At 36.8% G+C, this 26,263-nt stretch overlaps 1 protein-coding gene across 1 annotated transcript in view; it reads left to right on the forward strand.

Moving 5' to 3' along the window:
* The window catches only part of FAM126A (family with sequence similarity 126, member A), a 59,275-nt gene extending 42,835 nt beyond the window's left edge, over window positions 1–16,440 (forward strand). Inside the window, exon 10 of the mRNA XM_006832220.1 lies at window positions 15,591–16,440. Coding sequence (XP_006832283.1) covers window positions 15,591–16,165 — 575 coding nt within the window. The 3' untranslated portion in view covers window positions 16,166–16,440. The remainder of the gene's footprint in view (window positions 1–15,590) is intronic.
* The last annotated feature ends 9,823 nt before the right edge of the window (window positions 16,441–26,263 follow it).

A 26,263-nucleotide genomic window follows, 5' to 3' on the forward strand; every position in this document is an offset into this window, starting at 1 on the left:
TCTTTTATTTTTTCATTTATTTTCTTTGACTTTATTTGTTGCCTAGCTCCTTTTTTCTCCTTTTTCTATCTGGAGAGAAAAGAGACTAGAATAAACAAGAATCTCCCATGGGAAAAAAAATTTTTTTTTTCATTCTTTTTCTTTTCTTCATATCCCTTTATCATTGTTTTTGTTATCTAGTGCTACTATTACAGAGCTGCCATAAGTAGATGGCTTCAACAAATAGAAATCTATCTGCTCACAGTGTAGGAGGCTGGAGAAAGGGCCTTGTCTCCTTTCAGCACCAGTAGCCCACCATTCTTTGGTGTCTTCCCAGTGCCAGGGACCCAGGCCTGAAGGATGCATTCCACTTTGGGCTCTTGTTTCTTGGTGGTAGTAGGTCCCTCTTTCTCTGCTCACCTCTCTCTCCTTTTATATCTCAAAAGAGATTGACTCAAGATACAACTGAATCCTGCAGGTTGCATTCAACACCATTATTATCATAGAAATGAGGATTTTCAAAACATAGCATAGTTAGATCAAAGCTGATCACACCAGATCAGATCTCATCATGGCAGTAAAATGACGTCAAAACTGCTAAACCACTGAGAATCCTAGTCCATCCAGCCAAGTTGATACAACACCTTAACTATCACAATCATTAAGGAAGATAATTAAATCATGTGAAAAGTATTGATGTGTTTTCATATCTGAGTCACTGAAAAATGATTATACATGCCAACAAATACATTACATTGGAGCAATTAATCATATTTATTCTTTTTTATTATTAAGAGCAGAGTAATCTCTTATTTTCCTTTATACCTAAAATGGATTCATATTTTAATGTTTTTAAACTGTATTTTAGAATATTTTTTCTGAGCTATGTTAGGATGTATTTCAGGATTGCCTAAAACTTCAAGGACTTGTCCTTCTCTATTTTAAAGTTAAGAATTATTCTTATATTTTAATGGAAAATGTTCCAATGGATGATAAAATATATTTATTTTAGCTCCAAAATTTCTTTGTTCTATAACACATATTCTTTGCCATGATACTTTTGTTATTGTTGAATAACAACCCAGTTTTCTAGAATTTTATTTGGACTATTCCCATTATTTGCTTGGCCCTGTAATTTAACTTATGGCCAAATAGTGCATCTTTATGTTAAGTAAATAGGGTGATTTTTAAAGTTTTAGAAAGGCTGATTTTAACTGAGGTGTTTTGTTGTCTTCGAGGAATCTGTTTAACAAATAGCATGTTTGCCTGTTTTTACGTTTTCCCTCCATTTCTTACTTGATTTTTAAATATAATATTGATGTGACTTATTTAATGTGTTTTTTTCAGCTTTTTAAACTTTGGCTTTAAATCTCTGAAAAAAAAATTAATGACTTTATAATTCTGTGTCAATATATATGTTTATAAATAAAATTACAGAATTACTGCTTGTGATTTTAATGGTCATAATTATGAAACTAACAGTCTTATTGTTTTATTACTTATTCTTTTCAGCATATTGTGTTTCTTTTAGTTTGTTGATGATGAATAACTCAAGGCAAAGGAGAATTCTCCAAATACAGCTCTTCAAGCTAGGTACAAATTGAAGGCCATTGAAGTCAGTTAGTAGAATAAAATTTAAGTGTTAAATAAAGAGAAGAATGAATAGATTATGACTGTAAGAGTTCAAATGAAAATTCCAGTAAGAAAAATAAGATCAAATTTAGCGAAGCAATCTGTGTTATTTCATTTCACTTAAAATAATAAACTTTGAGTTTACTTTTCTTTTTTATTCCCTTTATATGATAAATATAATAGCTAAAGGAAAATCAGAGAAGTATTACGTTACAGTCATGCTTCACGTCTAAATTCGTTCCTAAATGTTGCTTCCAAAGTTGTCAGCATCATCTACCAGTTCAACTATAACAACTCCTTTTCTTAAATCCTCAAAATGATTCTCCACTACATCAAGGTTCTAGTCTACAATCTACACTTATTTCTTTCTTCTTTCTTTTCCATTCCCTTCTCTCTTCCAGAGCAAATTTAATTGCCATTTTCTCTGTCTGTTCCATACTACCACCAGTACAGCTCACCTTTCTACCTTTGCTTTGTTAAATGATTATATTTGGAGCAATATAAGTAGTTTTCCTTTTTTAAAAAACAGCTATTGAAATACTACTGCTTCATTCTATAAATGTCTCCTGATTATGGTTGCAAATAATGAGGGCTTGTAATTTTTGCCAACACCCTGTTTGGAGTCCTGGTGTGTCACTATAGGATCAGCACAGGACCTTATGGTCAGTTTGAACTGTAAGGTCAATGGTTAAAACTCACCAGTTGCTCCTTGGAAACCCTATGTTGAAACCGACTTCATGGCACTTAACAACAACCAAATCATATAATAGAAAGCCTACTTAGTAAGATCACAATTCTTCATTATAATCTACCTTTCTTCCCATATGTGCATTTGTGAGCAACTGATACAAGTGAGTGAAAAGCGTTTGGTATACTTCACAGCACTATATGAAACTGATTGTTAATTGTCTAAGAACTGCTTAATTGATTTCATATTAGCAATACAATAATTGTATGCTTGATAAGTTTTTATTAGGTAGCCTATTATTCAAATGGTCCTGTGATTAGTCCATTCATAAAATTAGTTTTTTTTGTAACTTATGGTTGGTATTTTGTAACTTGTGAGATTTTATTTTTGTGAGATAAACATGTTTAGTTGAGTGTAGTATTAAATACAAAAACATGCATATGTCACATATCAGTAATGATCAGTTTAACAATTTTTAAAAAAATAATTTCTATAGACTTGAAGTGTAGTACTCCAACTTTATTATCTGGCATTTATATCATTATTCCAGTCAGAATTAAGTATATATATACACTTAGTATCTCATTAAGGAGCTCTGGTAGCATAGTGGTTACAAGTCAGTCTGCTAACCTCAACATCAGCAGTTTGAAACTACCGGCTGTCCTGCCGGAGAAAGATGAGAATTTATGCTCCCATGAAGATGGACAGCCTCAGAAACCCTGTTCATGGTTGCTGTGAGTCAGAACCTACTCCACGACACATCATCACTACTACCATTTATCTCATTTTATCCCACATTAACATGAAAATAGAAACTATATTGAACTTGTTTTTCTCACTTATGGATAGTTAACCGCTGCTTGTAACAGGAGGATATTAATAATAAAAGTTATATTCACAAAGTAGATATTTTGAATTTGCCCCATTTTTGGTTCCTGGTATATGTTAAATGGTTCAATTTGATAACATTGCATTTCATTGCCAAACCACTGAGAATCATGGTGCCACCTTAGCCATCATACTCAGTTACTCTTGCCTTTGCACTGGAGCATCGAGCACTGCCACATGTGCATTGTTACTATACAAAAGAATTGCGCTAATTTTTTTTACTATGTGAAGTGTCAGATGATGAAATAATCATTAAGTGAGGAGTGGGCAGAATGCTTATGTTTTAATCTTAAAAGTAGTCTATACCTACTTAGGAAAATAAAATAAATTACCTCGCAATTAAAAAAAAAAAAGGCTTAGAAGTTTTTAATATCATTTTGAGAAGCTTGCATCATTTTCAAATTCTACGGTGCTATTTGAAAGACAAATTTTCCCAATATACATGATAAAACTTTTGTACCAAAAAGTAAGCACTCCTTTCTGACCAAAGTTAGCTTAGGATAAATTTGAACTAATGTTCTTGATGTGGAAATGTCACATTCATGGACAAAAAAATAACATATGAGAAAATATTAGTTGACTGAAAAGACATATTCACCAAAGAGCTAAAATACCGTGCTGCTGTGTTTAACACATAGATTTAAAACAGGAAAGATGTATTTGGAGAATCCTGGCTTAGTCAATTTTTGGGGGGAAAAAATCTTGTTTTATGCCTAAGTAAAATCAAGGTCAAAACATTTTCTACTCAGAGAGCTATCTATTTCAGAATGATTGGTGTTATGAGGCAAAAATGCTTGTAAATAATTGTGTTTTACATTTTTATTAAGGAGGTCTTATACATATGACTCTTGCTAAAGTTGTTGTTAAGTACCGTGGAGTCAGTTCTGACTCATAGTGACCCTGCACAGGGTTTCCGAGGCTGTAAATCTTTACCGGAGCTGAACGCCTCATTCCTTCTCCCGCAGAATATCTGGTAGTTTTGAACTGCTGACCTTGTGGTTAGCAGCCAGATTTGTAACCACTATGCTATTTGCTATAGTTAAAAGGATGTTATTATTAATTTCTATTTATTACTGAGCACCCTCCCTTTTTATGAGTATTTGTTGCACATTGCATACTAAAGAAGGAATGTTTTCATTGTAATCACAGAGGATTCACCTGATCCCACAGCATCTATATGTTGTAACTCTAACTCATTCTTGTAATTTGGGACTTAATAAAGGTGACAAAAGAAGTTACTGACTGACTGACTGACTGAATCTACAACAAGAATGATGTAATTTATATATATAAGAGCAAATAAGAATGTGTTGCTACAAAATCATAGAAATCTTTATTGAACAATAATATTAAAATATTGAGGCCATTGTTAGCTATATATCCTCCCATCTAGGTCTAAACACTTTAACTCTTCCCCCAAAGAATTCTGTGCTCTTCAGTTTATACCACATCAAAACAGCAGTTAGGACAATCTTGAGGGACTCAACTCATGTTCCTTTTTAATATTGTTGGAGTTTGGGGAACAAAAAGAAATCTGAAGTGGCAAGATCAAGGCTGTTTGATGGATGGGATAAGATTTCCCAATGAAATTCTCATGGGGCAGCCCTTGCGACCCTCAAAGAATGAGCGTGTGCATTTTTGTCATGGAAAAAATTCTTTGGTGCAACTTTCCTTATCTATTCCTTACCAATTTAGTTTTCAATTTACTGAAAACTTCTTCCTAGTAAGACCCTGTGATGATCCTGTGTCCTTGGAGAAACTCTCTATAGATTGTTAAGTGTCATTGAATTAGTTCCGATTCATAGTGACCCTGATAGGGTTTTTGAGGAGTGGCTGGTGGGTTTGAACCACCGACTTTGCCGTTAGCAGTCCAGTGTTTATCTTACAGCGCTGTACCAGGGTTCCCTATCAAGATTGCCCCTCTGGAATCCCCAAAAGTCACTATAACCTTCTGAGTTGATCTCTCAGCCTCAAATGTAATTGACCCAGCAGATCCCCTCAGAAGCCACTGTTTGGATTGGGCATTTTTTAGTGTATTACTGAGAGAACTTGTCTGCAGCCATCCACTGATCACAGAGACATGTTCAAACACATTTTGTTTGGAATGAGCTTGTGCATGTATGAACTGAAATTCTAGTGGCAATATTTTTTTACTTACCCTCATACTATAACAAAAGCTAATGACTAATTGTTGATCCTTTTAATTAAGGAAAATAGTAATAATCCCTAACCAGTGTGACTATATAAATCTTTCTGGATCACATTATGTTGTTGTATTGTGTACTCTTTTCCGAAGTAGTCCATTCTACTTCTGGCTTCAGGGTGCAGACTTGTAAGTCTTAGTTTATGCCTTTGCTGAGTTCAGTCCTTTCTCCACCATTCTATGATTCTAGGGCATCTGCCTTATAAATTACTGACCAAGGCTAGGGGTTGGGACAGGTTTCGTCTTTCAGTCCCTGGACACATCTCATGCTCAATATTTTGTGTTACACAAATGTGATTTTGATTGATTAAAATGCTAATCAAGTACACGAATAGTTTAGCTGTGTACCACAAATAGGTTAGCTATCTGTGACTAAGCAGTGTAGTCAGAATGGAATTCAAGCTGCATTCAGTCACATATGAGACTAGTGATTCTGCTCACTGCTTTGACTTCACTGTAGACTGCTCTCACCCTGCTTCACTGTAGTCCTTTTGTTTTGTAACCTTTCAAAATACTAAGCTTATTTTTGCCTTAGGGGCTCTGTGCTAGTTATTTGGGATATTCAAAGTGAGATTTGAATGATACAAAACGACCCATCTGAGCTGTCTTCCTCCAGATCTTCCTGGACCACTGTTTAGTCTGTCTCTTCTACTTGCTCTGCTTACTTTCTGCCATTACTGTATTGCCTTCACTGCAATGTCTACTCAAATTTGTTTTATTTTTTACTTGTTTAATTTCCAAACTACAGTGTACCTTCTGTGAGAGCAGTCTTTTGTCTGTCGGCTTTTGCATTCCCAGCATATCAAACAGTGCCCGACACATAGTGATACATAGTAGGTACTCAGTAAATAGTAGTTGAATGAATGAACAAATTTATAAAGAAATTAATAATATAGGGTAAGCAATTTGTTGGTTCCTTGTTTGTTTGATTGCAAAACTGTAACAACATAATAGTAAACTGGATGGGGCGTATTCACTTAGGACCTCACGACTTCCAGTCTTTCTTCCACAGGGTTTTTTTTTCCCTCATTTATGTATGTACTCTCCATGTTGTTGTTAAGTGCCATTGAGTGGGTTCCGACTCATAGAGATGCTGTATAGGGTTTCTGAGCTGTAAATCTTTGTGACTGGTGGGCTTGAACTGCTGACCTTGTGGTTTGCAGTCCAGTGTTTAGCCTGTAGAGCCACCATACTTCCATGTACTTTCTTTGTTGTTGGTAAGTGCCACTGAGTCAGTTCCAACTCATATCAACCCTGTATGTGGTTTCTGAGGAGCAGCTGGTGGGTTTGAACTGCTGACCTTGTGATTTTGCATTCCATTGCTGATCCTACAGCACCAAAGCAGGAATCGATAGTTGTACCTAATTTAGCATTTTCTTTTTTTTCTTTTGCCCAGTTAACACTGAAATTCTCTTAGTAAATCCAGTTATTTTAATGGCTACATAATACCATATCCCACCACTCATCCCTAGATACGAACATCATGCTTATTAAAATAAAGGGTCAGTAAAAAAGAGGGAGACCTCCAACAAAATAGATTAGCACAGTGGATCAACAGTGGGCTCAAACTTAGATAACACTGCAGTGAATAGCTTGGTGGATATAGAGATTTTCATTGAAGGAATCCAGGGGTATAAATTTGTGTTTTGTGACATTTAAAAGTCTCTCTTTTAAATTGAAAAGAAATATATATGACTTACTTTCAGGGTCTGCTGTAAAATGCTTTTCATAATATACAGCAGTATAGGTTGTTTCAGCTTCTTTTGTTGTTTTTGCAAATAAGCTTATAATACCTTTTGATACCTTGTGTCATGGCCAGACTCCTTTAGCCTTTTAGGTAGTCTGGATATTTTGTTGTTGTTAAGTGCCATTGAGTCAGTTTTGACCCATAGCAAACTGGTATAGGGTATCCAAGGAGCTGCTGGTGAGCTTGAACCACTGACCTTGTGGTTCAAACCGCCCTTGCAGTCCAGTGCATTAACCCACAGCACATATAGAAATGCCTAAATTCTATGAATAAATGAAGTGCTCCTTTATTAAAATTATCCCCTTTAGTAAATAGGGCAACTGGAAAGAAATGAATGCAAAACTTAGGATAAAGAGTTTTCATGAATGATGAAAAGCCACCTCTGCCTAGTTGGTTCTGACTCCTGAGGAATCTAGGAGAGAGTAGACGTGGCCCTAGGGCTCCTGAGACGGTGGATGGTACCAGGCCTCCTGTATGAAGCAATTATGGAATAGATATTTGGGGCTATAGACGTACATTTTTTTGGTGAAAAGTCATAACTTGTCCTGATCAGTTTTCTTATATTTGCTATTTTGCATTAGGTTTTTTGTTGTTGTTGTTTTTCTTCTCAAAGCCAGAAAAAAAGTTTATAGGGAGCAATCATTTGAGTGCCTTTGAGAACCTATTTAGAAATGTTTATTAAAAGTGTTCTTAAACTCTCCTCATTTCTGCATATGGGAGAAGGTTACCTGTTTACCCTCATGGCACTGATGCAAGTAAACTGCTTTCTGAGAAGTTTCTCTCTGCATTGTTTAACTTTTTTAATTATTTGAAATCAAATGTAAGTATTGGTTTATATATGTGTATGTGTGTTTAGATTAATCATGACACCTTTTGCACAGGACTTTAAAGTTGTGGATTTTAAAACAAATTGCTTTCTTATACATGTGTACTCCCTAAAAGCATCTTCGATATGATCTTTTAGAGAAATGATTGACTTCTTCCCCTTAGATACATCACCCTTTCTTTAACAGAGGTTTTTGATTGTGGCACAGTGGTCAAGTTCTTGGTGCTAATGTACCACCCGCTCTGTGGCAGAGAGATGTGGCAGTCTGGGTCCATAAAGATCACAGCCTAGGAAACCCTACGGGGCAGAATCGAGTCTATGGCAATAGGTTGTTTTTTTTTAAAAAGCAGATGACTAAATTGACAGATGTCTACAGAATAAACTCACCACTTGTCTGTCAGTGTGTCATACTGTGGTGGCTTGTGACTTGCTGTGATTCTGGAAGCTGTGCCACCAGTACTTGAAACACCTGCAGGGTCACCCATGGTGAACAGATTTTAGATGAGCTTCCAGACGAAGACAGACTAAGAAGAAGGAGAGACAGACTATTTCTGAATATTTAGTCACTGAAAACCTTGTGAATATCAGTGGAATTCTGTCAGATAGCATCAGAATATTGGCTATTAAAGCATGATGAGAGTACCAGAATATTGTCAGAATGAGTAATTGTATGGATTGTATGGATCATAACAAGTTATGGACAGCATTGCAGAGAATGAGTATTCTAGAACACCAAATGGTTCAAAATTCAGAAAGTTGTACACCAGGGTTGTGTTCTTTCACCATATTTATTTATTCAATCTGTATGCTGAGCATATAATCCGAGAAGCTGGATTATATGAAGTAAAACATGGCATCAGGATAGGAGGAAGACTCATTAACAACCTGCGATATGTTGATGATAACACACTTGCGTGCTGAGAGTGAAGAGGACTTAAAATTCTTACTGATGAAAAAAAAAAAACACCACCTTTTGTATAGATTGCACCTTACTGTTTAGAAGACACCATTGGACCAATAAAAAACATCCATATAAATAGAGAAAATACTGAAGTTGTCAAACACTTCATTTTACCCGGATCAACCATCAGCACTCATGGGAAGCAGCAGTCAAGAAATTGAATGACATGATTGCATCAGGTATACCTTTAAAGTGTTCAAGAGCAAAGGTGTCAGCTTGAGAACTAAGATAAGCCTGACCCATGCCATGGTATTTTCAGTAACCTCATATGCATATGAAAGTTGGACAGTGAATAAGGAAGACTGTAGAAGAATTGATGCATTTGAGTTATGGTTGGAGGAGAAAATATTAAAAGTGCCATGGACTTCCAAAAGAACAAACCAATCCATGTTGCTAGAAGTACATCCAGAATGTTCCTTGGATGCCAGGATGGCCAGACTTCATCTCTCATACTTTCATCTCTCATGTTATCAGGAGGGAGCAGTCCCTGGAGAAGGACATCATGTTTGGTAAAGTGGTGGGTCGGAGAAAAAGAGAAAGGCCCTCAACAAGATGAATTGGCACAGTGGCAGCAGCAGTGGGCTCAAATGTAGCAATGGTTGTGAGGCTGGTGCAGGACCAGGCTGTGTTTCATTCTGTTGTGTGTAGGGTCTCTGTGAGTTGGTACTGATTCAGTAGTACCTAACAATAACAGAATAAGCACTGGACTGCTAACCACAAGATTGGCAGTTCAAAGTGCTAGCCTCTCCTCAAGAGAAAGATGAGGTTTTCTGCTCTTGTAAAGCTTTGTTGTTGTTGTTGGGAGCCGTGGAGTCAGTTCCGACTCATAGCGACCCTGTACAGGGTTTCCAAGGGTGTAAATCCGTACGGGAGCAGAAAACCTCATCTTCCTTCCGCAGAACTGCTGGTAGTTTTGAGCTGCTGACCTTGAGGTTTGCAGCCCGATTCGTAACCACTATGCTACCAGAGCTCCTTGTAAAGCTTTACAGCCCTGGAAACCCTAACAACTTCGCTTCTCCAAAACAAAGAACATTTGGTTTCTTCTGTTACTTTTATTAATATAAGCTATACTTTATTTTTCACACTTATCAAATAAAACAGCCCTCACCTACTAGCTTATTTCAGTCATTATGGTGTGGCATTGCAGGATAAGCACTTAAGTGCTAACCACATGGTTGATGGTTCAAACCCACCAGCACTCCTTGGAAACCCTCTACAGGTCACTATGAATTGGAACCAACTCCACAACACTTAAAACAACAACCAGCTTACATCAGGTCTTGTGCATTTTTTTCCCACATTTATTTGCCCTAACAATATTTTTATCTCATAAGAGAAGATCTATTCCATTAATCAAATAAATATTTATTGGGTGCCTACTGTAGATTTTTAATGTGCTAGACTGCAAAGCCGTTTGAACTGCAAAGTCAGTGGTTCAAGCTCACCAGTCACTCCTTGGAAACCCTATACAGGGTCGCTATGGGTCGGAACCGACTCGACTGCACTTAACAACAACAACAGCAACTGTAGGTTTGCCATCTACTTTTCCATTATCAAGTATACAATAGCAACCAGACAAAATCCATGTCCTCGGGAAACTTACATTAGTAGTAAATAAGATAAACAGATAATCATATGTTAAGGAGGGATACGTGTTAGGAAACAGTGTAGGAAAGAGGGATATGAAATATGAGAGGTATTAATATTTTGGATATTATGACCAGGAAAGAGCAGATTGGGAAGAATTTTGCAAAAAAAAAACCCTGAAGTAAGGAGGCGAGCCATGCAGCATTCTGGGGAAATAGCATTCCAGGCCCAGAGAACAGTGAGGGGACCAATTGGAGAGTGGGGCAGATGGGATTGGGTCATAGAACTATTGCTACAAGGAAGCTTCAAAAAGTACATGAAAAAATACCATTATTTTAATTTTATTTACTCTATATATAATATAAGGAGCTCTGGTAGCGTAGTGGTTACGAATTGGGCTGCAAATTGCAAGGTCAGCAGTTCGAAACTACCAGCTGCTCCGCGGGAGACAGAGGAAGCTTTCTGCTCCCGTAAAGATTTACAGCCTCGGAAACCCTGTACAGGGTCGCTATGGGTTGGAACCGACTCGACGGCACTTAACAACAACATATATATAATATATGCGTATTATATTTAATTAAAATTTTTTTAACTCTGCCATTGTTACCAAAACCAAAAAACCCCCAAACAAACCAACCTGCTGTTGATGGATTCTGAATCATAGCGACCCTCTGTAGTTTTCGAGACTATCAGTCTTTACAGGAGCAGACAGTCTCATCTGTCTCCTGTGGAACAAATGGGTTTGAACAGCTCACCTTTCAGCAGAAGCCCAGTGCCTACCCCATAGCACCACCAGCATGTATAGCAATTAGCCAAAGCATGTGGGAACACACGATCTCATTTTTTCTACTTGTCATTTAATTTCACGCTTAAAAAATGTTATCATTGCTTCTTGGGCTGCAGATCTTTACCACTATGTTAATAAATATGATTATCTATCCAGGTGTCTACTGTTTACGTATTATTACTCTTTTTCTTGCAAAGTTTATTGCAAAGTGTGAAACTTGTTTTGCAAAAAGTTTTGATTTTCAAAATTCTTAATTTTTACCATTGAAACACCATTTTAATGAAAAATTTTCATGTGCGTATTAAAAAAGTAAAATATATCTTTAAAAAATCTAACTTTGAAAAGTTGTAGCTTCATTAGATTTTCTCAGAGACTTTAATCTGCTCTCTTCAAATCTCAATCTGATGTATCAAAAAGTTCTAACTTTTCAATTTATTTAAATATCCCCTGACATTTCAAACCAAAAGTCATTTATTTGGCTTCTATGAAATGACCAGTTGTTAAATTATGTCGAATCAGTTCCGACTCATAGAAACTCAATATAGGGTTTCCGAGAAACGGCTGGTGGGTTTGAACCGCCAACCTTCAAGTTTTTATCCTACAGCACCATTTAAGGAGTCTAAGCAAATAAACTCAACTGGGGGTATAAGAGGTGGTAGCTTTACAGTAAAAGATTTGTAGTGTTGGAAACCCTCTGGGACAAATCTACAGTGTCCTATGGGGTTACTGTAAGTTGACATCTACCAAACAGCAGTGGGTTGGGGTTGGTTTTGCTTTGGAATGTCAGAGGATATTTAAGGTAATTGGAGAGTTAGAATTTTCTGTTAGGTCAGAATGGAGATTAGAAGTCAAAAGACTTTGCTATTCAGTTCCCTCATTGAATAGCTGTGTAGGGCTTTCTGAACTTCGGTTTCCTTGTTTATACGTGGGGATACGACTTCAGAGGCTCATTGTTTTGAGAATGAAGTTAAATCATGTAAGTGGTCTCAAAAATACTGTTTTATGCCATTAAATGTACGTTCTTTTTAGGTCAGTTATGCTTACCTCTTTCCTGGTTTGTTAAATTACAATATTCATTAGCTTTGTTGTTTCTGGATAATTTACACAGTTTGTAATTTTTTTGACTGAAGGTTCCCTTCATAGCTCTTTTGTGAAACTAACTGCTCCGGCAATGTCCATGGATGAGGATTGGCTCAGTTGCAGTCTCCTCCAACATGTACCTACAATTTGAATCAGCTGTCAGCAATTGGGAGTAGGCTTGGTTGGAACTTTGTACCTCCTAATCCTTAACTAAGGAGCATGCAGAAGTAACAGTGCTCTACTACTACCTTACAGACCTGGCTCTGGTGTATGTAGAAAACCGAAATTTCATTTAGAGAAACTTTGGTCAAAAGTTTGTGAAGCACTAGGTTAAGGTGAGATTGTTACAGCAATACAGTGGCCCTCCAGCCCAGGACACCATGGATCTCTCAGGAGAGGACCTTCCAGAAACACAGACTGCTGGTGGGTATGGAGTGTCCAGGGCACCGCTAAAAACTTCTGCTGGAAGTTTTAAGAATTTACATTTTTAAAGAATCAGAACGTAACGGATCCCGAACTTTGCAATATATTAGTCACCTGGGAGTGTTTTAAATCCACAGGCCCAGGTCATGCCTCATACTAATTACATCAGAATTTAGCGGGGCCGGGGCTAGGCATTAATGCTTTTTAAAGACCATCAGGTGATGTAGATAGCAATAAAGTTTGGGAAACATGGCTCAGGCCTCCGTTCCCTGACCACGTGTTGTTTCAGTTGCCAACAACAGCAGCATTGTTTCACAGCCTTCAGCACCCTTAGCAGTAGTTTGATAAAACTATCACTAAAAACACCTGAAAACAGTCTGTAATGTCCAAGGCTTTGAACCTGTTCATACCAATTCCACCTCTTGCTGAGAATTTGCTGTTCCAACCCAGATACACTGGATCAGAATCTACATTTTAACTAGCGTCCTAGGTATTTCATAGGAAAATGCAAATTCTCAGCTGGGGTCACATCAGAATGAAGCAGTTGGGAGTCCTAATTATTTCCCTTCAGCAGATTTGTGGTTTATGTTTTTTTAAAAGTGTATGTACTTCTTCACATTCTTGTGTTGTTTTGAACATTGTCATTACTGGCCCATTCTAGAAATATTCGTGTTTTTTTCCCCAGTTACCACAGCTGTAGCTTTAAGTAACATCATGCTTTTGTGACATAAGATAGTGAATAAAATCAGGTCTAAGTATTAACCAGTTAAAGGAGTTTCATTCCTTTGTTTCAGTTATATAAGATTGACAGCCAGTTTGTTTTTGTTTCTGTTTTTTACAAATTTACTTAGTATAGGTATTTTATAAAATCCATTCTAATTTTTCTCCAATGTTGTAATAAACTGTTACAAGCTGGCTTACAGTTATGGAATTTTATTAATTATATGTTGGTGGTGGTGGTGGTTAAGTGCCATAGAGTTGGTTCCAACTCATAGTGACCCTCTATAGGGTTTATGAGGAGCAGCTGGTAAGTTTGAACCGCTGACCTTACAGTTCAAATTGACCTCGTGGCCCAGTGCTTATCCTACAGCAAAACACACATTATTTTTTAATACATGAAATGATTCATGTGTGAAATAAAAACTATTCCTGTGGCATTACTAACCATGATAACACAAATGAATAAGCATTAACAATATGTATCATGGTTAATTAAGTCAGTCTCAGTGTAATCTAATAACAAGTATAATTTTTTTAGGTGTACAAAGGGGGTTCCTAAGTGACGTGGCTCCTAATATTGACAAGAGCTAGAGTTTTTGGTTGTACATCCTTGAGCCATTCTCCTTAGACTTGATATAAATTCAAGTGATCACAATGTTATCTTTAAAACAATAGAAATTCTGTCTTGATTCATTTAAAAAAAATTTATTTGTTTCATGCTCCATGTCAAATACATACGTGAAAACATGCAGAACATTAAGTGATGCTCTGTGAATTTTTTTGTTTGCCATTTAAAATTAAAGAACATAACCCTGTTGTCTCCATCGCTGTCAGAGTAATGTAAATTTTGGAAAGTTTTACAGTGCAAATAGTTGGCTTAATTCATAACATTCAGTCGTCCAATTTTATTTTGAGTCTTCTGTTTTTCCTGTTTTGCATTTTTGTTTTGTTTTGTTTTCAGCCATCATTTTGTCTTATCATCTTCAATTCTAGAGCAACCCGACAACAATAATGATACTCCTGAATTGGGCAACCTTGTCATTCCTGAGATTAGTGTCACAAGTGTGACCGGAGAGAGAGCCGGGAATGGGGAGGAAGGCAGAGCTCTAGGAGAGATTGATGCTCAGCGTATACAGGGTGTGCAGGAAACAGCCACAGATCCTAGAAGTGAGAGCAAAAGCTTACCAGAGATCAGGAGGCAAAGATCTGTAAGAAAAGTCATGGAGGATGGAATAAACCCACCTGGCCGAGTGCAGTTTTAGCAGAGCTCTTTGTAGCTGCACTCCAAGGTACCTCGTGGCAAAGGGCCGCTGGCTGCATGTTTCCACAACAGTTGCATAGTCACAAAGACCTTGCATGTCACCTAACAATCAAAATGCATGAATTACGCACCACAACTTCTCTGTGACTCGTGACTCGTAATGCTCTTTCGAATGATCATGCCTATTACTGATTCTGAATAAATTTTGAGTGTTTTCCTGCTTCTGTGTTGAGATGTAAAATGATTTTTTTTCATCTTTGATAAAAAATGATGATAATATATATGTAGAATTTTCACAAGTGAAAGCCTAGGTATTTATAGTGTAGATTATTTTTTTTAATTTAGTAAAATAATCAAATGTAGAAAGTAAACTTATTTTTTTCAGCTTTTAAAATATTCTAATACCTCTTTTTTTTAAAAAGTCCCTTGGTAAGGGCTTTGATTTTCTGTGACTTTGCTCCTGAGGGAGAGTCTAGTCCTCGTTTACTATGTGATTTTTTTTACCCCCTAATCATTTCTGATCTATTGCATGAATAATAGGATCATTTTCTCTAAAAGGACAATGCAGTGTGATTTATGGCATGCTTTTTATTGAATACACTCTAAATTACTGTCATTTAATTACAGTGGACTTTTTAAAGATTTTATATAACTTTTGATTTATCCTTTGATTTTTATTCTACTGTAATCTATTCCTTATGAAATTATGATAAAGTTTAATTTACTTAAAGTACAATTGATTTGATGTTAGTCGTTAAGGAATCATTGTTTACAATACTTAATTAATCTTTGTTATTTCTTTGTTTAGGAAATGCAGATTTAACAGGTCAAGAAGAACTGATGGACATATCTGAAGTTGACGAGGGATTTTATTCCCGGGCTGCGTCTAGTACCAGCCAGTCGGGTTTATCAAACAGTAGTCAAAATTCTAGTAACAAAACAAGTGTAGGAAAGAACCAGAGGCGGTCAGGAGGAAGCAAGAGTGGAGGCAAAGAAAAAGAGACTGCAGGGGAATCTTGCAAAGATCACTTTGCTCGAAAACAAACTCAGAGAGCCCAAAGTGAGAATCTGGAGCTTCTCTCTTTGAAGAGACTTACTTTAACAACCAGTCAATCCCTGCCCAAGCCTAGCAGCCATGGTTTGGCCAAGACCGCCACTACTGTGTTTAGTAAATCCTTTGAACAAGTCAGTGGTACCATAGCCCCACATAACCCATCACCTGCTGTTGGTTGTGGGGCTGGGACAGATGCCAATAGGTTTTCTGCCTGTAGTCTCCAAGAAGAAAAACTTATTTACATTTCTGAAAGAACTGAACTTCCGATGAAGCATCCGTCAAGCCAGCAGAGACCACCTAGTATTAGCATTACTCTGTCAACAGATTAATATCACTAATCCAGGAATCTGGAAATACCGCTTTGCTTCTGTATGAAAGTGCCCTAGGTCTTTCACCCCTGTTCCTGAGAGGAACTCTGATGTCTTAAATTCTGAAGGCTACCTTGAATTTATGATGGGAATAATGTCTAGTTTGCAGTATGTTGGTACAGCGTTTTGTTATTTCTTGGTTATATTTTTTCCCTTGATCGGAGTCTTTTTTTCTAATTATTTTATGTTGCCCTGAGATTGCCAGTATGCCAATAAATTTGGCAAATTGTCCGATCAGGCTGGCTGCATTGTATGCAAGGCTATGAGATTTGTTTTTGTTTCATTTTAAAAGCTCCTGTTTTGATCATCGTATGTTTGGCCTTCAGAGTGAAAGGGAACCTCCATGTTTGGGACCTGTTTTATGAAGGATGAGGCAGCTGTGGAACTCGTTAGCAAGCCCATCTGCAAAACAAGCATCTGAACATCAACAACGACGTGTATGAAAGCACTCAATAAAAATGTTTGTTAGGAGAATCATCTTTAAGATCAGAACAGTCTATTCAAAGCACTGAAAAGTGGAATCTCATGTAATTTGAGGAGATGGCTGTTATCTGAATCCAGGAGGCAGAGGGGGGATTTCTGTTATTATCTGTGGGATTCTTTTATATATATCAACAGTCAGGTTGTTGGTAGGTGTGTTATTTTGAAGTGTTTCACCTGGATTTATAAGATGAAATCCCTTATAATTTCTAAGGCCATAAAATGGATTTATCCTGCTTCTCAGCTTTGTGAATCCTAGCCACTTTGGATTCGTATCATTCAGAGCTCATGCCACTGAAGACTTCTTGGGAGTCATTGTAAATGCTGCAACACATCTCTCAAGACACCAATACCAAGTGTCGAAGATTGAACTGTTTGCCTGCAAATGAAAGATATTAGGTACTTTTTCATCTGTGAATGGTGCTGAAAGAAGCTTAAGAACAGTGAAATATGGACAAAGGACATTTATATATAAACTAATTTACGGTTATTTGTGGTCTTAAATTTATAGTGACAAAGCATGAGAAACAGAACTGTGTTTCTTATTCTGGAGTAGGCCTGCTTTAAACGTTCTTATTATGATACTGAAGGAATAGTCAATTTAGTTACCTTCCCCTAACTGAAAAGTACAAACAAGTTTGTATGGAACGCTAGAGATTATGTGACCTCTAGATTGCCGTAAAATTTTGATGCTTGTTGGTGGTGATCATTTCAGCTATGGTTGAGGTCCTCTGTAAATCAAGGTTGCTTAAGAAGTAATTTGGAGTCAGTGAGAGAAAGCACTCACTGGTGAGGATGAGAGTTACATTTGCTGGAGAGGAAGGCCTAGGGAGCTGCTCTCTTCTTTCTTGGGCTCTCTTCTGCTAGTACACTGTGGTATGCTTAGCCACAGCCTCTAGCTGTGTTTCCTTTTACTGCCTGCATATGACAAGCTTGGATAAATGAAAAAAACAAAAGAGAGAGATCTTGAAGGATTTACATGGTGGGTGCAGTTTTAAGCATGGCTGCTTTGTCCACAAGTTAAATCTAATTATTTAAAAGGCATGAACTAGTTTTCCTGCTTTAGTCCTAAATGCAGTGTGACTTTTGGCATATGTAAACTTGATGTTTTCAGTTCTAGTAATCAAATGATCTACATTGTAGCCAAAACATATAAGGCAACCAGAAAGTAAAAGTTGATACTATATTAATTTAGTAGAAATCCTGTGTATAATTTTAAATATTTGTAAAATGTCACTGTGAATTTCCTGTTGTCTTTTTGTAACTCTTTAACAAAAAATTTTCTCTAGGCAGAGTTACCATACATATTGATAGCATCAAGAACTAATTTAAAAGATTGGCATTTCAAGCGAGTTGAGTTGCTTAGGAAATGTTTTAGAGTAAGTTTGAGTAACTTAGATGGCACAAAGGAGAGCTCAGACAGTGCTCAGCCACTGTAATGGAATCTCATTTTGGTATTATTCTAGACCCTTGCTACTCAGGGTGGTCCCAGGAGCTGTAAGTAGCATTGGCATCACCTGGGAGCTTGTTACAAATGTAGGATTTCTGCTCCACCCAGACCTATGGGCTCATAATCTGCATTTTAACAAGATCCCCAGGTGGTTTTTATGCACATTAGAATTTAAGAAGTGCTGGTACAGAGACAATCAGTACAAATCACTTGTCCAGTATTTAGAATTCTTGGTCGTCTCACAACCCTAGAACATGGAACTATATTAGTAAGGTACTAGATCATTATAATCTTCATTGTTTTTACAACTAACTAACTTTTAATAACATTGACACATGACTTCTTAAGTCCTCTAATTCTGAATTTGTAATGATTCTCATTTATTTTTGCAATAAAAATGTAACATTTTGTATTTTTCTTGTTATCCATAAATGGAGTCAGATCTATAGCTGCCTGCAATTTCAAGAATGAAAGGGGTTACCACCCTTTTATACAGCACATTACCAATTTGCATGTGTATGTATAGAGTTTTCAATCTTAGAAGGCTTACTCAGTGGAGTAATTTTGAATTTTTGCTCCAAGTAACTTGCACCAGTTGATTTTCTTGAATGTGAAGTGATGTTAATGATGAAATTATTTTATAGAAACTTTGATACTATTTCAAATAAGGATTATAAGTTTGAAATTTAATAGTAATTATAACTACTGGATAGTATCAACTCGGGTAACAAACTGTTGTTACTCCTACTGCTCTTTCCTCACTCACCTTCCTAAATCTGAAAATTTGGCAGGGCTGCCATGGCTCACTTTCCTATGAAATTTGGCCACAAACCTTCTACGCATCCAGTATTTCTTTTATCAGGAGAGGACGCCACACAAATGACCGTCTTAGACCCTGTTGCTCAGAGTAGAGGTTTAGCTCCATTCCACATTTTAAACGGCTATGTACTGTGGAAATGGCCCATCCTCTCACTCTGGAACATGGGACTGCCTGGAATGTTCTATTTGGAATCCAGGTGGGGAGAAAAAAAAATCAGACTTTTCAAGGGAGTTTTTCCAGAGTATGCAGAGCAAGGGTCTCCCCTTTTCTTCCCGAAGCCATAGGAAAGCGCCCTAGAACTTTTCAAGGCAGCTCTGTCGTCTTGAAGAAAATCTCAGTCCTTAATCATAACTGATGATTGCTTTGGAGAAGCAATATTTTATTGCCCTTTTCATTTATGAAGCAACTGCTCATCAAGTATTACTTGTTTTTTAAAAAATTGAATTAAAGAGAAATCTATTGTTTAAGCCAAAATAGATTTAAATATCCCTAGTTGTAAGGGATTTTGCCTGTTTTGAAAGAAAGTAAATTTAAAATGTTGAAAAAACTGCTAGATTTAAATTATAGAGAAAAATGTACCGGGACATCATTTTAAACTAATATATTAAATGAAGCAGTTTAGCATTCGAGTAAGTCTAAACTTTATTAAAGGACAGCATATCAAAGAAAATACTTGTTAAATAATATAGCTAAAAAAAAAAGAAGTTAAAAATATTCAATGAGAAAAATAATTTGGAGGTTACTTACATTAAAATTATGCATAACAATGTATAATAGGGTCTTCCCAGTCCTTGGATAATACACAGCAATTCTCTAGCCCTTTGCTTAGCATGAATTAGATACTTTAGATTTGTTCAGTAAAAATTATGCTCAGTACTTTGAGTTATTCACGTTTGTATTTAATACTGGTAAATTTTTTATTAAAGAGCATAAATATGTTGTCTTTTATGCTTTGCAACTTGTGCATGTCTAAAGAGGCTAATATTGAACATTCTGGAAGATGTTTGTGCTTTTGTAGTAGAGTTCTAGGGTACCTGTGTATTGTTAGGAAGTTTTCACTGCTTAAGATCCGATTTACATACTGTTGCTTTCTTTTATATGGAATTTATTGTGTACTTCTCATCTTCCCCTCCTAAACATAGAGTAATACTAATCTTTTCGTAATAGATATACTTGTTTATAATTGTATTCCTTAACGATGACTTTGGATATTTTTATGTGTTCCCTACAATTTTAAGGCTATGGAAATAAACTGGAGTTTGTGTTTTGAAGTTTTGTGTATTCGTGTAAATGTTCCCACACTGTAATGCTTTTGATGGCTAAGTGTTGCCTCTTGTTTTATTGAAATAAAAGCTAAAAAGGTATTTTCCAGATTATTTTACTCCTTAAAAATTGTTACTAAAAAGTTTTGAAAGTCATGGTCTAGAGGAAGAAAGTATAGGAGAAAGACTTAGATGAATTGAGCCGCTGAAAGCTTTTAAAGAGTAAGCCACATACAGTGAGTGGCATCTCGGCCTTGGCTTCATGCTTTAAATGGTCTAGGTCTAGGAAGGAGGAGTGTGACACGTTCATTCGCTCTCCATTCAAAAGAGATGAACTGCATTGGCTAACTAGTCACCAAACCAGAAGCTCAGGCAAATTGAGATGACAGGGCTTTAACCTCCTAACTCCAATATGAGTCTATATCTCCTCAAAGCAGAGATTATAATGCCCTAGTACCTGACTTAGAACTTTGTACATGGTAGGTATGTAGACAGCTAATGAATGAGTGAGTCAGATGAATGTTAGCGCTGGAGAGGAATCACAGATAATCTCTCCAATGTACTTTGTATAATACGATTCACTCCCTGAATTGTATTACTGTGTGTGCTTTGAATCAAGGTTCTTTTATAAACTTGAAAAATAAATATTGGCATGTAGTTGATAGTATTCGTGTGTAACTCCATTTCCTCTTAGGAACAAAGTATTTTAGGAAGTGTTTTCTGAACTGTTAGAGGAGTACTGGTAGAGAAGCAGAGCTGTGGTTTTGTAAGCAGCATATTAGCCCCATGAAATATACACTCTTCTAATGGAATATTGATACGGTGCTGTGGGTTAATGCCCTGAACTGCAAGATCGGTTTGAGTTGAGAGATCAGCGGTTCAAGCTCACCAGTTGCTCCTTGGAAACCCTATACAGGGTCGCTATGGGTTGGATCCTACTCAACAGCCCTTAACAACAACAGCAAAGTGGGGTTAGTGGAGTTCTGGTATGGTGCTGTAGAATAAGCATTGGACTGCTAATCACAGGACCAGCAATTAATGTACCAGCTGATCCTTGGAAGCCTGGTACAGGATTGACATGAGTCCTAACAGACTCAATGGCACTTGAACAACATGTAGCTTTAGCAATCCCAGTGCATAGTTGACTCACTTAGTAGCTTCTGATTTTGGCAATACCAACGTAATTACTGAGAAAGATATTTACAAACAATTCTAGTCTTTTGATAATTTTCCTTGCATTATGTTATTGTGGTAATAGTAGTAGTTAACATTTGTACTTGAAATTATCATCATTTAATACTTAAAATAATCCTCAAAAATGAGTTAAGTGCCATCGAGTAGGTTCTGACCCATAGAGACCCTGTAAAGGGTTTCCGAGAAGCAGCTGCTGAACTTGAACCACCAACCTTGCGGTTCAAACCAACTTTGCAGTCTAGCGCATTAACCCACAGTGTCACACCAGGACTCCATAAAATGAGTTGTTGTTAAGTGCTGTCGAGTAGGTTCCAACCCATAGCAACCCTGAACGGTGTTTCCGAGGCTGTAAATCTTTATGGGAGCAGAAAGCCTCATCTTTCTCCCGCAGAGCAGCTGGTAGTTTCAAACTGCTTACCTTGCGGTTCGCAGCCCAATTTATAACCACTACACTAGTAGAGTTCCCATTTTACAAAAGAGGAAACTGAAGCTCTTATGAGGGTAGATGATTTGTCCAAGGTCACCTAGGAGCCAGGCCTGAAACCTAGGTTTATGACTCCCACTTTTATATTAACTGGTAAAAGAAGAAACTATGGCCGTATGTTTTCAATTCATTCATCCCATATGCCTTGTAGGTGATACAGTTGAGTTTTAAGGTAAAATGAAACCAAAGTTTCCTAAATACCAATCATGATAAACTTTGTAGAACTTTAAATGAGATATTTGTGTTTCACGGGTACACTGGATGCTGGTTAGTATGATACTTAAAATGGTAAAAAGCAGTTCAAATAAGATAGGCTTTTTTTTTTTTTAATTCATAAGATTTATAAAGATTCAAATGATTGCTATTAGTACCGACATGTATAGTCTGAGGCTGTTGGCAGGACTATAAATGTATACAGTTGAATTGGTGGGCAAGCCAGCTCATCTAGCCTGGTGCTGTGCTGTAGGATAAGCACTGGGCCACAAGGTCAGTGGTTCAAACTCGACAGCTGCTCCTTGGAAACCCTATCCAGGGTCTCTATGAGTCAGACCGACTCTATGGCACTTAACAATAACATCAAACTTCAAAGTGTGCATACTCTACCCAGCAGTCCTACTCTGCTGTTTACATTGTCCTCTTCAATATCATGAGTTTTGTATAAATGATCACTTTCTTTTCCTGTGACAGTTCTGTATCGGACAGAGTGAATCCCTTTTATATAAGGGCAATATTCTTTGAGACATGAAGGTGCTTAGTCAGTGTCTGGATAAATGCTGGACTGCTAGCCTCAAGGCCAGTGGTTCAAACCAACCAGCCACTCCTCAGAAACCCTACACAGGGTCATTGTGAGTTAGAACTGACTTGATGGCACTGAACAACAATAAGCTATGTTTGAAGGATCCCTAGTGGCAGAGTGGTTAACATGGTTGCCTGCTAGCTGAAAGGTCAGCATTTGGAAGCCCCAGCTACTCTACAGGAGAAGAGTGAAGCAGTTAGCTTCCATAAAGATGGACAGTCTTAGAAATCCTCTGTCCTGTAGGGTCACTGAGTCCAAAGCATCTGGACAGCAATGCGTTCAGGTTTTCTTAAACAGATTTTCTTTTGTCTTCTTCTGTCTGTGTTCTACAGAAATTAAGCACAAATGTGTAGCAAAAATATGTAAGATATTCATTGCAGCATTGCTTGTAATATAGCAAAAAAAACCAAACACCAAACCTAAATGTTCATTACTAAAGGAATGGATAAATAAATTATAGTACATACATATATACTGAAATAAGATGTAGCCATTTAACAGATTGCAGAGTATATGTGATGATTTAGCAACATTATATAATTTCCCCTGAGGAAAATGTGTAGCTGAACAATATTGTATGCTATTTTCCTAACAAATGTGTACACATACACACATACGTAAATACATACATGTTTGCTGGCATGGAAGGGAGGGAAGCATTGTTCTCAGAGTGTGGTCTAAAGACAGCCTTCATTAGAGGAAAAATAAAAAAATTATTTTTTAAAATGCAGATGTCAGGCCTTGGGCCAATCACCCTGTATCAGAATCACTGTAATTCCAGTATGGTAATCCACATTGCTGACAAGTTCCTCAGCTGAGGTTTCTGTAAACTTAAAGTTTGCTCTGTGAGTGATCTGTAGTTGGAAAGTTCAAACTTCCTGAAGAAATCTTGTGTTTTAAGTGGGGCTTCCCAAAGATAAAGCCATTTGTGTAGACCTGTACTAGCAGGTACATTGGCCTGAGACAGGAAAATGATTCTGCTATGTAAAGGACCCCTGGTGGTAGGCCCTTCTGTAGGATAAACACTGCACTGCTAACCTTAAGAATGTCAGTTCAAGCCTACCAGCTGCTCTGTGGGAGAAAGGTGAGACTATATGCTCCTATAAGGATTTACAGCCTCAGAAACCCTATAAAGGGTTGCTATGAGTTGGAACTGGCTGACAGTGTAGTGGTTATGAATCGGGCTGCTAACCTCAAGGTCGGCAGTTCGAAACTACCAGCTGTTCCATGAGAGAAAGATGAGGCTTTCTGCTCCCGTAAAGATCACTATGAGTCCGAACTGACTCCATGGTACTTAACAACGAGTTGGAATTGGCAGTCTGTTTTTTATCTTTGGGTCTGTATAAGAGTCCCGGTGTGGCAGTGTGGGAGAAAGCACTAGACTGAAAGGTTGGTTTAAACAGCAAGGTCAATGTTTCAAATTAACCAGTCCCTCCTTGGAAACCCTGCATAGGGTGGCTATGAGTCAGAACTGATTCAACAGCACTTAACACCATCACCAACAACAACAGTATAAATTTACATGTCAATTAAATATGCAATCTTTAAAATATAAAAAATCCTTTAAATTCTTACAATTGTTGAATTCCTCAAAATATTAACAGGTGACAATAAAACAGAGTAAATATTAGAATTTATCTCAGTAAGAAGAAGCATTATCTTGATAGCCTTTGATGTGTCTCAGAACCGGGAAGTTGGAATTGAGGTATTTGTAAGACTTTATACTCTAATATTCAGGTGGTTTGGAGCAGGTCTGGGTCTGTTAGGGCAAGGATTGACTGGTAATGGCAATGCTATGGTTTAGGGTTGGTAGGCTCAGGTCTTGAAGAATAAACTGCCATTTGATAAAGAAGCTATTTGTCCAGGTTAGCATTTGTCCAATCGGTTAGAATTTCCTAATGTAGATGGTTTATTAGAGATTTGTATTAGTGATGGTTTTATTTTTACAGTGATACCTTTCCTAGGGAAAGATTGCCTGGAATAAACAACCAACTCATATTGACAGAGATGGGCTAAGTTTTATCTGGTTCATTTTTACTTATGTCTTAATTTCTCTTAGTCTCTATCCTATCTAAAATTATAACTCAATTTTATAAATATAGCTTGTTGATACGTTTTTAGTGACTTTCTAGGGTTCTACTGAACATCTCAGATTTCTTCTAAAGTATCTTAACCCTTCTTTATAGCACTTGGTTCACACTTATAAACATCCTAATATTGTCTTCATTGCTTTATACTGTGCCTTTTCATATGTCTGCTTCCCTCATTACAACATGATCTGTGGGAGCTTAATGTCTGAAACACAATCATGGCTATATATTTATTTAACAAGCTAGAATGTGACAATGATGTGGACAGATGGAGCGGCTGGGGACTCTGGACCCAGAGAGGGAGAGGGGCTGTGTGCTGATGACTGGGGGGCAGGTTTGCAGAGTATACCCATTGGTTGGTTGATGGTGAATGGAGGGGATTGTAACCATGGCAATAAAACTATACATGATAGGGTGAATGTAAAGCTAATGTTCTCCCATGTAAATGATCATATAATTCACAATAAAACATTAAAAAAAAAAAAAGTGAATCCAAGTAAGAAATTGATGGTGGCATAGAAGATACGGTACTTCTGAAAAGCCTACATTTAAACACAATAAAAATAAAAACTAAAATGTCTGTAAGATTTCTTTGATTCTCTGGTGCATATGTGCATGGAAATGAAGATGGGGGTTGAAAAACTTGACAAAGTTTATTTGCATAAAAGTTTATTGAGAAGCAAATTATTTCTTTGTACTTAGGGAAATATATGAAGTTTTTTGAGGCTAGTGTTTGAATAAGCAATCCTTAAAATATAGATCCTTATAATTTATATAATATAATCCTTAAAATATAATATATTTTTTACTGTTTTTTATTGTATTCTTTTTTCAGTATATCTGTGATACATATGAGCAACATATAGACTAATCACAAAATTAAGTAGGAAATACCTAACCTTAACAAAACAATTGATCACAACAAATTGCTTCACATGCCAATGTTTCTTGTGGAAACTATGAGTATATTTACCTTTTATATCTTAGGTCAACTACTACCTAATGAAGTCCTGCCGTGCATTTATCTTAACATTTTACACTATTGGTTTTTTGTCGTAGTGAGCACCCTACTTCTGTCTTGCCTCCCGTATAATGTTTTTTACTAGCATGTTCTTTTTCAAATCTCTTGAATAGTGTTTTACTACATTCTCGTCTCTTCTAATTCCACTCTAGTTTAGACTCTTGTTTCAATACTCATTCCCTAGCTCCCTTAATTCATTTACATCCACAAAGTTGAATTTAATGAACCAGGATATGTTTAAAAGAGGGAGATAGCAAACAAACAAACCCACGAACTATCTGTGTTAAGAATGTTATGTTTCAGAGTAATTATCATGAGCTATTATACTAATTTTAAACATTTAGCAGATTACAAGGTAAAAAAAAAATCATCTCTTCTTTTAAATATGGTTTTTTTCAATTACTTGTAAGGTTTAACTTTTTTCCCTTAGACTTGTATTTTGTTATTGTTGCCTATTAAACT

The sequence above is a fragment of the Chrysochloris asiatica genome, unplaced genomic scaffold (genome assembly GCF_000296735.1).
Source record: "Chrysochloris asiatica unplaced genomic scaffold, ChrAsi1.0 scaffold00006, whole genome shotgun sequence".
Classification (NCBI taxonomy): domain Eukaryota; kingdom Metazoa; phylum Chordata; class Mammalia; order Afrosoricida; family Chrysochloridae; genus Chrysochloris; species Chrysochloris asiatica.